The sequence below is a fragment of the Gymnogyps californianus genome, chromosome 19 (genome assembly GCF_018139145.2).
Source record: "Gymnogyps californianus isolate 813 chromosome 19, ASM1813914v2, whole genome shotgun sequence".
Classification (NCBI taxonomy): Eukaryota; Metazoa; Chordata; class Aves; order Accipitriformes; family Cathartidae; genus Gymnogyps; species Gymnogyps californianus.
The window spans coordinates 4,564,508-4,576,888 of NC_059489.1; the positions used below are offsets into that span (position 1 = coordinate 4,564,508).

Genomic DNA, 12,381 nt, shown 5'->3' on the forward strand with positions numbered 1-12,381 from the left:
GATGCCTTGAAGTATTTCTCAAAATCACTGTTTTGACTAAAACCCTGGAAGGCTTATCTGCTTAACGTTACAATTATTTAAAGTGTTATTGTAAGTGTTGTAACTAATGGGACAGTCTGAGCTTAAATAAGTTAAAATCTTCATCCAAACAGCAGAGATTCAAAATATTCAAATATTCCCCTTACAGATCTATACTAATTTCAAAGGTGCTATACAAACTAACAGTATAATGAATGAATTAGCAAACATACCATTTTTATGGAAGAACCCAGTAAACGTAAGTTGTAAGTGAGCAGACAAGCTAAACAGAAAAAAGAAAGGAAATGTTAGAACAAATAAGTATTTTCTTCTCACAGCAGCCACTCCACTCCATTCACTGATGTTCAGAACAGGCCTTACACAAGAGGCAGAATTATAATGAAGCGGTCCATCTTTCTGACTTGGAAACTGCCTGGATACAGCAGCTGCAATTGATGCAAAGTTGTAGACCAGTTTTCTCTTTACAGACTGATTCTCTCTATGTATTCTATGACTTGATAGATTTAAAAAAAAAGCAAATTAGAGGTTTAAACACTACAGTAGAAGGGCATTGTCTGAAGACATGAGATCTTGCCTTCACAGGCAGGCAAACACATTTCCTAGACATTCATCAGCAACAGAGATGAGTTTTGGTGGAAATTTTCTAGAACTTCACCCTGAAGCATGCACTTGGTATCGATTTTTTTTTTTTTTTTTTTTTTTTTTTTTAAGTATTTTAAGTTTGGTAAACAGAATCTTTACCATGGGGAAGCTACAGCCTTGGAAATAAAGATTATCAGTCACATCAAGTCCATATAATCCATAACATATGCAATCAAAATAACAATTGCATCTACTTTGTTTCACAGCACTGCAGCTCATAGCCTAGACTATTCTGTTGACTGTAGACCCATCTTATTTCCAGTTGTTATATTCAGAATACATTTCAGCTTAAAGCAAGTATTCGTAAACCTAGATTAAAATGGGTCTCAAAAACACTTAGTATTTCTGAAGTACAAAGTATTGAACAAAATATCATGTTACACTAGAACACCAGATACAATTTTGAGCACCTTCACTGACTTCTCAGGAAGATACAACGTGACATTCAACGCCTATTTTTAAACACAAACAGTCCCCAGAGCACTGAGATGATTAGTGAAAGTGCCCAACAGCTTGAGCATTCAAAAGACTGCATCTATACCAACTTGCATCATTCATCCATGTTACTCTTCCAGACCAATTCTAGACTAAAGTTCATTTTTTTTATAGCTTTGAAAGCACAAAACCCACACAAATCAATATTCTATTTCGTTTCAACATGATCCTTATCCTTAAAAGGAGAATATTTACCTAGCAAGTATCCACAATATATGGAGCAAAAGATAATTAAGAAAAATAATATACAGCAAATCTATGAAACCTCTTAGAACACAAGATTTATAAATTCGTTTCAGACTAAATTGCATCTAGTATGGTTACCTCTGAAGTAGTCTAATTATTTGCAAACGCTAGGGAAAAAGAACAGCTGGTTAAAACCCAAGCAAATACCACAAAAAACCATCTCAACAGGTCTTCACACATTCCAGCAACGTAGTTTAGTCTTTAAAATGTCTGGTTTTGTTTTAAAATTTCCAGAATGCTTTGCATTTCATGATCTATTCAGTACACTAAATAGAAGGGTTTTGGCAAATTATCTACAGTCTTTCTACCAAAAAAGAACACAAAGCCAACCTGCAGGACTAAAATGAATCTCTGAATTGTGTAGATTAGAACAAAATTATTCTGGAAGTCTTACAATGGATTGGTTAATTTTCATCATACACACTTTCACAAAAAGCTTAGGTGTTTTAACTAATTCATACAGAAAGAATATAATTTAAAAAAAATTGTTATGGTTATCATCTATCACACTCAAATATCACGAACACATTGTATACCACATCACTTCTCAGTGAACAAGCTTTTCATACCATTTTATTTTAGTGCTAGGAAACGCGTCAAGAAACAACAGACCAGGCATATTTGCTATGCTTTCTTTTTGCCATCATTACAAACGCTAGGATGAAAATGAACTAAAACGCATCATTCCCAAGTTTCGCATCTCTGCTGAACTTTGACTTTTGCCAAATACAATATGGCAAATTCAGCAATAGTTCAGTATTTTTTTCTGAAGCAGAGTAGTAAGACCTGATAAAATACGAGTTTTATCCAACATTTAAGTGTGTTACATAATTTAAAGTAAACTTTTGTGGGGAAAAAAAAAAAATAACATGACGAAACCAGTAAGTACACCAGTATAAAGGTATTAACTATTTCACAATTAGAATTCACAGATTAAGCCGCCCCCCAAATGACAATTCCATATGGAATTAAGACTTGAAATTATCTATTTGTTAAAGAGGGAACACTGTTATTCAGATAGAACTATGCAAAGGTTCAACATGAGATATATGTGGGGTCAGACCACAAGATAAATCTCAGACTAAGCAATACTTCTCACAAGAAAATTAGAAGGGAAAATTCTAAGTTTTACAGCCTTTAATGAAAACATTTTATAACTAGTTACCCTACTATGGCTTGAGATGGGTAAGATCTTTTAAATACTGTTAAAATTTTCAGGGTTTTTTGTTTTGGTGTTTGTTTGTTGTTTTTTTTTTTTTAACGTAACTATGAACACAAGGTTTAAAAATAGCAAGTATACAACCATATAAACGCCAAATAGTATAACCACATGGCATTTTCCCAAATCTGCCTTTTTTTTTTTCCTCATTTCCAGCACACAGATCAGTTACTGACAGTCTTAGGAAAAAAAAAAGTTAAGGCAAATACCTATTTGAGGCTTCTATACACATTTTAAGAAACAGCATGATGAATATTGAACACTTATCCTGATATTGCTTTTCTCCAAGTTTTTAAGTGACCAGCACACATACACACATTTTAAGATTTTGGAAGCACCATTTCAAACCATAAGTACCTTGCTTCTAGTAATTACTCTTTATCTCCTTCATTTTACCAATCAAAAAGACTTTTGATTTAGCACATGCATGTAGTCATTTGTACATACACACACAAATATATACGCAGAACAGTACCTGTGAGATTCTTGTTCTCCCTTCATTTTCTCTACTTTTGATAACATGTCATCTACTTTGAATGTTTTCCTGTGAAGAAAAAGCAGAAAGAATAGTTTCACATAGCCACTATTCCCATAATATATAACAAGAAAATTTATTCAGTCTAAACTTTGACTTGGTTTTCAATCTAAAACTGTCTGTATATACGATTTTAGCCTTCTGTTCAGTAAGCACCCTTTTTATACCTTTTTAGGGACACAACTGCAATACAGCTTCTCAAGCAGTATCGAAATAATACAAAGAATTAAAAATAGACCTTTCAGAAGTAATCCTACTGCTCATAAGAAGTGTCATTTAACAGCGTCATATTCAAACCTTGCAATGAACATGTCTAACCACTTTTCAACTCCGGTCAAAGAAAATCTTCCTGCTTTAGTGACACTTACTAGGAATTTACGTGTCAGCTCTTCAGTCATTACTATTTTAATCCTGATCATAATAATGAAAAACACTTAAAACCTTATCTGACAAAACAGTTAAAAACCTAATTATAAGAAAACCTTCTTTGTCCACAAAGTTATATTAAATGGACACAATACAAAGAACAACGAATTCTGAAGCTACTTCTAGAGCACACTCACAGGAAACAGGGGGGACGACGACAACCAATAACAATGTCATAGAGAATAATCACTTCAAATCATTTCTCTCTAATTCTGATATCAGTCTGCTCATGCTCATACGTTCAGCCTGTTCTACCATACATAGAATTTAATGTTCATTGCTAAATAAATCCACTCATGAACAGAAGTTATTCAATAGTTTCCAGAATAGTCTTTTAATTTTTCTTTAAAGGAACATTAATGCTTGGATCTAGATGCCACAAAATTGCACTAGACTAGAGTGACAATGCAAGAGCTGTGAGGGCATCCTTCCTTTACATTTGTACCTTAGAAAAATGAAATAAGAAGAACATAAGCTGTTGCCAAATACTGGACTTCTTGTGGGGGGGAAAGACGACAACATGCTCTGGGGAAGTGGGAAGCATCGTCTACAGAAATATCCTGACTGAAGAAACACTGATGTCACACATTGTCTACATTCAGCATGTAATGCATCTGAATGATTTAGTTACAAATCACATGGTGGCTAAATAGTAACACTGGACAAGAAACACTACACAAGTACAGTGCTGCAGTCAGATAACAAGGAGAAAAATAATTATGATTTGTGTAGTAAACAATCACTGATTCAAAGCTCTACTTGGCCTAAGGTTCACACAGATGACAGATTCAAGAACTGACTCACCTACACTAAAATGTGGGATTATTAAAATGAACATTGCAATACTCAGCTTTAAAGTAAGAGATGTTAAGAACAGAGGAATTTGTTGAAAGTTTCAGATTCTAAGGTAAAAAAGTCTCTGCATGGCCAAGCTCATCAAAATTGGCCACTGTTCTGCAGAACGGCAAGTAGTATACTTATCTTTAGAAGGCTTTCTTCAGACTAAAGAATTGCTTAAAACACCTCTAGAGCAAAGTTATGTCATGATCCGAATATGCGCCAGAAGCTAGCTAAGAGACAAACGTGTTTCAGGAACGGGGAAAGTTTAACAATCTTTCATAACATATATTAATATCTGACACGGCTTGCATCTAGTATTTGTGAGCTTTATTGATCCAAAAAGAACAATGACACAACCTTTCCTAATTTCAAACTCAGGTTAGTCAAAACAAGAAGAGAGTCCTCCTAAAAATCTTTCAGAAAAACTAAAAATAGCAACCAAAAAACCCATTAAATCAAAATTGTTGCCTTTGAAGCTACCTTGTAAGAACATAAAAAAAAATACAGAAATTCCTTTAAACTGAATTACTATTTTTACGTTACCGTGTTCCCATGCATAACAGACAAAATTAAGTTTTTGTAATAACCATCCCTAACACCTAGGATTTTCAAGACAGCATTTACTTGTGCTACAAGTATGCGCATCTCACGCATTCCTTTCTCCGCCCACTCCTATTCCAGTCAAGCACGGTAATAATTAACAAAGTATTAAAAGTCACATCATAGCATGCCATTACTCTGCCAATAAATAAAATATTCCTTTATCCAAATACTGTATGGGAAGCAACTTCTATTAACAGTTAGGAACTTCTTTCCAATGCAATCTTTTGGTCTAATAACACAGTAACACCTGCAGACAGACCCACAGGCAGAAAGCCCATTTCAATTCTCCATCAAGTAAGCATCACTTGACCAAAGCATATTACCTCTCCAATGACAAGCAGCAAATTCAATACTTTTTTAACCCAAGTTGACACATGCCCATTAACTCACTCCCTATCAACATTTCTCTATAGTCTAAGCATTCTGGTCTTTATTATAAACACTTTCTCAGCATTAAACATACGGACCAACAACAATGGATCATTTCATGGTAAAAATGCAGTTTTACTTCCCTACCTCCAAGTGATAAATTTGTCTGGCATTTTTCTCAGACTACTGTAGAGCTAGAGATAAAGATGTGGAACTATAATTACTATTGTGATAGGTAAGTTCTACAAAGTTTGGAGACAACTTCTGTATATTTTACATATGATACTGTTTACTGAAATGGCAATCAAAACAATGATCAGCAATTTAAAAATGGCAGAATTAAGAAGTTCTAGGGGAATAAATAAATAAATATACATGTATAGTCATGGTCCACAATAAGCAGGCTAACGATGTAGTTCCAAAAGGTGGTACTTTGCAAAGAGAACTCTACTAACATTTTCACTATACTGAAGTACATATATTTTTCCTAATATAAGCCTCAGGAAGATTTTCTACTCTAGTTTCAATATTTTTCCTCTTTTAAAGCCCCTTCTTCACCAGAATAACAGGATCATATACCTTAACCATTTCTATTGAATGAAGAATGGCAATTAAGGTCTTGCGCACATTTGAAAGTATTTACCAGCACAGATCAGCAGACAACAATCCTGCTAACCGCCTCTGGAAGTTCAGTTGAGACTGTTTTGCCAGTCTCTCAAGTTTTGCCACTACATCTAAGCAGTCCAAACTACCTTTAACTACAACTTCTGTGGTTTTAACTAGCCTGAAAGAGAAGGACCACAGTACTGACAGAGCATGGAAAAGTGGGAGGGGGGAACCCAGGGGAGAACACCACACTTATTCACAATTATTTTCTGGGTTTTTTTCCCCTCAACTACACTAGCTCACTTCTGTTGCATTATTGTGTTTTTATAAAGAAAACATGCTGAAAAGTTTTACTTAATCTTCCTAGACTTTATTAGCAGAATGATTTCGGTAAGTCAGTATTGTCAGAAAACTAGTGAGTGAAATGGCTATTAATCTGTCTGTTACTAGAACACTGCCTAACTAAAATCACAGTTCTAAAACAAAGCGTTAAGGAAACTAGTAAAAATCAGTATGTTTCAAAGAGAAACTAAGCATTACTTGTGCAGCTGAATTTGAACTGGAATTTGGAACAGCGCACAACACAATGTACATGCAAAGTACTATTTCTTGTTTCCCAGCAACTACAGCAGATATCCAAAGAAACAGATTCAGGTAAAAGAACATACGCATTCAATCAAATATAAGTTAATATAAGTTATAAGCAAGAACTTCTTGTTGCACATTTCTAGTTAAAAAAAAAAATCAAAACCCAAACCACCCTGAACATTATTTCTTAAAATTTGGCTCTGCCCTATTTTAAAATAAGCAAGCAATTCACTTTGGTAACTTTTGTAAGAAAAAGCAAGCAGCAACTTCAAGTTTAAATAAAAATATCTGATCATTACCTGTCCTAAGTACCTGAAGTTGTATGTTATGGATTCCGTTTTAAGAAAAAGTTATATTGTACCATTAAAGCTAATGGCAAGAGCATTAAACAATATCCAAGAGATCCGAGAATGCCAAGTATAGCTTCTTTAATTTAAATAAAAATGTGCAAATTCTATTGCACAACTAATCATTCAAATATTACCTTCCTTAGACACAAATAGAGTTTAAATTGGAATTGGCTGCATAATCAGATTTTATTGCTATTCCTTAAGCATTCATGATTAAGTATTTCAGTTCCACAGCAACTGTTTCCAAGCAGTAAGAACTTTAGTGCTAAAATATTTTAAAATAAGCGTTCAGGCTACAAAAAAAAATCCAAAGTGTAACAAATGATTTTCAGTGAGGGGCAAAGTAACTGAAAGAACTTTGTGATTCTGCTAAAAAATAATGTACGCTGCACTTTTCACTCTGCAGTATTTATATATTTTAAAGTCTACTGACACGCGGCTGTAGCACCTCACGTGATAGGCATGACTATTTTGCAATGTCAAAACTGAAGCCCATTTCTCAGATGTATTCAGTCCAAAGCAACCTTTTTAAAGTGTTTGCTGGATTTTTTGTAAAATACTATAAACTGACCTCCTTCATTTTTCAGCTTTTAAAATAATTACAGAAATAATTACTGGATCCTTCCAAGACTAATTAACAAAACCAACAGTTTAGTTTTGTGGTTTTTTTTCCTTTTGTGTGTGTGTGTGTGTTTTTTTAAGTGCTTAGGTTACAGTTTAAAATCAAATTTCATATGATTATGATCAAGCACCATTGATAAGAGCTTAGATGTTATACAGTTTTGTTTGTTTTTTAAGAAGTTCTCCCCGAAAACAAAAACCAAACATGGGAGAATTAGTTAGGATTCTGCAGATAGTTATCCACATTTGAGTACTCCCAGTATCAACAGAAGTCACAAGCACAGTCACACACACTCTTAACATTGCAGAAAGGTTCTTAGGTCTCAGAAATCAACTGTGATTTATGCATTTTTTTAAGTTCTTCAAAAACAAAAGGTCATATTTTACACACCTCGTGAAAAGAGGAGGTTACTCTCCACTATTTTTTAGACTTCTGCTACATAGTTAACATTTCAGGATTACTTTTCAAAAAACAATTTTACCTTTTGATATTTGTTCGGGAGTTTCTGTGGGACATGTAAGTGAGAGTTCTGTGCAAAAATATTGGCTGCAGGAAAAAAAAAAGAAAAAGGTTATGCTTTAATTAAAATTTCCTACAAGTCCAAAGTAAAGGACTGATAAAGACCAATTACTCACTGCTATTAGATTCCGGGTACGTAGAAATCTGTATATCTGTGTTGGTTCTAAGAAAAAGAAACACATATTATCCAATATACCTTATACCTCCAGAAAGACAGCCTTATAATGATAAAAAAGAATCTACTTTAGCATGTTGATTTTTCTTTAGACAATTATCACAGAAGTCATCGTTTAAGTGAAGCATCATGATGTCCAAATAACTCCAAGTTAACAAGTCAAAGGTTACTCCACCTACTGTATATCACAAAGCAACTTCTTGTTTAAGCTATCATAAATCAGTAGTCACAACTCAACTATGACTGCTCTTGCTTTCCACAAAATATGTTTCTTACAGACTTTATATCATAAAAGGGCAGAAAAAATATCTCAACGTATTACAACCTACTGTCAAATAGGTAAGTTTTCTTCACAAAGTTAATGAATATATCTGACATGATACTAAACCAGTATACTAAATTTACGTAGTCGGACAATTTGGTATCTGATTGTTTTATCCTTCTGGAAAGTACCAAGGTCACTTGCACAAGGTACCAAAACAAGAATAGGGACTGTCAGTTGACGATGATGCATTACAGATCATTCTAAGCTAGGAAACTCATTTCCAAAACCTTTTACATTCATAGGATCGGAAAAATGTTGATTCTGGTAAAGCAACTACTGTTTCAAAGTGCAAACAGAGGAAGGATAATACAGCCATACGCAATACTGACATGAAAGGGTAGCATCATTTGAAATAGGTGTAATAACCAAAGTCCAAAAGATCAAGACTTGCCTACAGAAAAGGGGACCTTCAGTTTAGTTTTAACCAATTCAGCTAAATCAGGACAAAAAAGGTTTTTGTCTGGATCAGGTTATATCTAACAAGAATTCCAATCTAAATTGAAATACACCCTTTTTAAACTGAAATAAAAGCCAGCTTCATTAGGTAATGTCAGCAAGAAACCTGGAAATTACTTGATAAAACACATTAAGTGGAGAGAAAAAGATAGAGAATGGAGAATGCCTTGATGCCCATGCTAAGGCTGCTAACACTGCCTCCATTTCCCACATAAAGAAAACAAGCAACTATTTCTTTTTTAAGTAATATAAAACTTTATTTTCATATGACTGCAAAACATTTATTTCAAATAGCTGGAAACCTTATTGTAATTTATGGAATTCTGTGATTAGAAGTGAAAAAGTACGGCATTTTATATCCTTTATCCCTTTTTAAAGATATGATTCAGCCTTATTTCTACACTTATGAAGGTAAGACCCCAAAGAATCTATTACTAGAGACGTTATTATTAGAGAAGGAAATCTTAAAATGATCCCAATATTTTCTTTTAGAAGCCTGATGAAAACTAGTAAAATTCTGCTTAATGCAAATTATCATAATAAAAATCTGTATTTTTCAAATCAAGATTATAGACAGAAAAGGAGGAAATTAAGAAACATGCACTTTGCTAGAAAGTGAAAATACAGAGTAGTCACAACTTTTAAAGAAACATCCCGGGTTTTTTTAGTCTCCAAAAAACCATGACGTAATTATGATTTAGAAAGGTATGAAAACGTTAAATTACATTCACAAGGATGTAATTAAATTAAAAGACAGTGCACTGCTGCTTCAACTTCAGTTTTCTCAAGTAGAGAAATTCTGAAACATACTTTTCAACCTGCAGACAGACACGTTTCACAAGTCCGTATTACTCAGCAAAAGCTTAAAATAAATTTTTATCTTTTTCTAGCATATGACCTTGAAAAGGGACAAAAACATCCAGGAAGAATGTGATTCAATACATGTGTTAGGATTTTTTAATCCCATATTTACTTATTGCAGTTTTCCCATAATATTCACACTACAGTTAATGTGCTATGATACATTTACACTGTAACCTACTCCTGATCACTACCTGCACAGCTGTATGCTTCCCTTGTCTGACAGACTGAGGCATGGGCAAGAGAATTTTTTCCCCCATCTCGGACACTGACACTGAGCAAACCTCTTAAAACTCGTCTGCCACTTGACCTATTTGCAGTACAGTATTTATTGAACATATAGCTTTGTTAACAGGGCTAAGGTTCAAAGGACTCTACATTATTAAGGATTTGAGACACCATCAAAAACTCCAACACTTTCTCAAACACTGTCACCGTCTACAGCAAGTGAGCGCGAGCAGTGACAGCACCAATCCCAGAACTGGATCATGTATTTAGCAGAGCATTAAAAATTTCCTTCGAATCCTAGCAATTGCAGAGAAATCTTTTTTGTACAACGTAAGTTTATTGCTACACTGTGCTTTTGAATCAGATTTCCATAAACAACTTTCTGGTCCATCCAAGGGGATTCTCCTCCTATCTGGAACTGCCACGGGGTGATGTGTGGGTCGCAAAGGTCAATTTCCAGTATGAAATCTCAACTAAGGGACAATTATTGCCAGACAAAGAAAAACCAAGTACGGTGAAATCTTAATCACGTCCTGCCCCTGAAAGGGGCTCGAAAGGCAGTCGCCAAAGAGGGAAGAGCCTCCTCGTTCCCACCTCCCCAGTGCCTCCAAGGGCTGTTAGAGGAGGGAAGGGAACCAGCCACCCCGAAAGCCTGATGGGAACTGTTACTGAGAAACCAAGTTCATCGGCTGGGCGCAGACACGCACCCCCGCCCTCCACCCACCGGGCCCCGGCCCTGGGAGCCTCTCGCAACCCTGCCCGCACACCGGCCCCCGAACCTCACGCTTCCGCCCGAGACCCGCCGGGCCCCCGCTTCCCCGGCGGAGCCCCCTTCCTCCCCCGGCCCCGCTCCCCTTCGCCCTCCTCTCCGGTCCCAGCTCCCTCCCTTCCCCCGACCGTGTTTACCCCCGGAAGCCCCTACTCTCCACAGCCCTCCCCTCCTCCTCCTCCCGCCCTTTCTGCGGCGGCCCCGGCCGGTCCCGCCGGCTCGGGCCCCCACTTCCTCCCCCGGCCCGGTACTCACTCTCGAAGGCCTGAAGAAAGAGCTCGTGGTCGGCCTGGATCTGCTCCATCTTCGGCTTCTTCACGGGGGGCAGCGCCGCCGCCGCCGCCGCCGCCGCCGAGGAGGCCGAGGAACCGCCCGAGTAACCGCTTCCTCCGCCGCCGCCGCCGCCGCCTGCGGCACCACCGGATTTGCCGCCGGGAGCCGCCGCCGCGGCGGAGCCCCCGAACCCCCCGCCGCCGCCGCCGCCGCCTCCGCCGCCACCTCCTCCTCCGGCGGCGCCGCCAGCGGAGCCCGAGCTGGGCCCCGCACCTCCACCGTGCTTCTGAGGAGCCATGGGCCTGGCCCCCGAGAGGGCCCCGGCAGGACGGAGACCGAGCGGGGAGGGAGGGGGCGGCTGGGGCGGGTGGGGTGAGGAGGGGGGAGGGGAAGCGCCGAGCTCCAACTCCTCTAAGTCTCCTCCGCTCCGCTCTCCTCAGCGCTACGACCAGCCGAACCCGACGACCACGACGCGCCCGCCTCCCCCACTCGCCCATTGGCTCCGAAGATGGCGCCGCACCGCCGCATTGGCCGGCGCGGGGCCCGCCCCCGCGTGACGCACGGATGGTTCTGGAAGAGTTTGGTTGGTCGGTGCGCTTCGCCGCTTGGCGCTTCTCCCCTCCCCCTCCTTTGAACTGAATTCGCGGGAAAGGGCCGCTCGCCCTCCGGCGCGGGGCATGCTGGGTAGAGCGGGCCGCCTCCGCCTGCCGCCCGGGGCCGCCCCTCGCCGGCCTGCGGGGGCCGCTCCCCCGGCTCCCGCCCTCGCACCCCTCCTCCGCTGCTCTGCCCGCCCCCGCCGGGCTGCCCGGAGCTCTGGGCTTTCCGTGCCCCTTTCCCGCGGCTCTGCCCCGCGCCACGTCCCGGTGCCTCCGCGGCCGCACAGGTAGCTGGTGCCCCTGTCGCCTGAGGGAAGCGGCCCCCTGCGCGGTGGCGCCGCTGAGGGGCCGCTCCGCTGCCCGCAGGAGCTGAGGCTCGATCGTTGAAAGAGCCAAATCAGTCGAAATAGAAGCTGGGGTATAAATCGGTATCGGTTTTGTGGTAAAAATGGTTATACTGGGTCGGACATGAGGTCCTGCTGCTATCCCGTAGCTTTAACCTTAATTAACCGTGAGATTTCCTCAGAGGATGGCACAAGAAATTGCCCATAGGTGCAGGGAGACTTGAAGTCTGAGGTAAAATGTTCCTCTCTGGTTTG

General features: G+C 39.2%; 1 protein-coding gene across 1 annotated transcript in view; it reads right to left on the reverse strand.

The window, feature by feature from the left end:
- SUZ12 (SUZ12 polycomb repressive complex 2 subunit) overlaps positions 1–11,484 on the reverse strand; it is a 29,785-nt gene extending 18,301 nt beyond the window's left edge. Inside the window, exons 1-5 of the mRNA XM_050908260.1 lie at positions 11,169–11,484; positions 8,216–8,262; positions 8,062–8,126; positions 3,117–3,185; positions 252–301 (exon numbers count right to left, since the gene is read on the reverse strand). Coding sequence (XP_050764217.1) covers positions 252–301; positions 3,117–3,185; positions 8,062–8,126; positions 8,216–8,262; positions 11,169–11,484 — 547 coding nt within the window. The remainder of the gene's footprint in view (positions 1–251; positions 302–3,116; positions 3,186–8,061; positions 8,127–8,215; positions 8,263–11,168) is intronic.
- Positions 11,485–12,381: the final 897 nt, after the last annotated feature.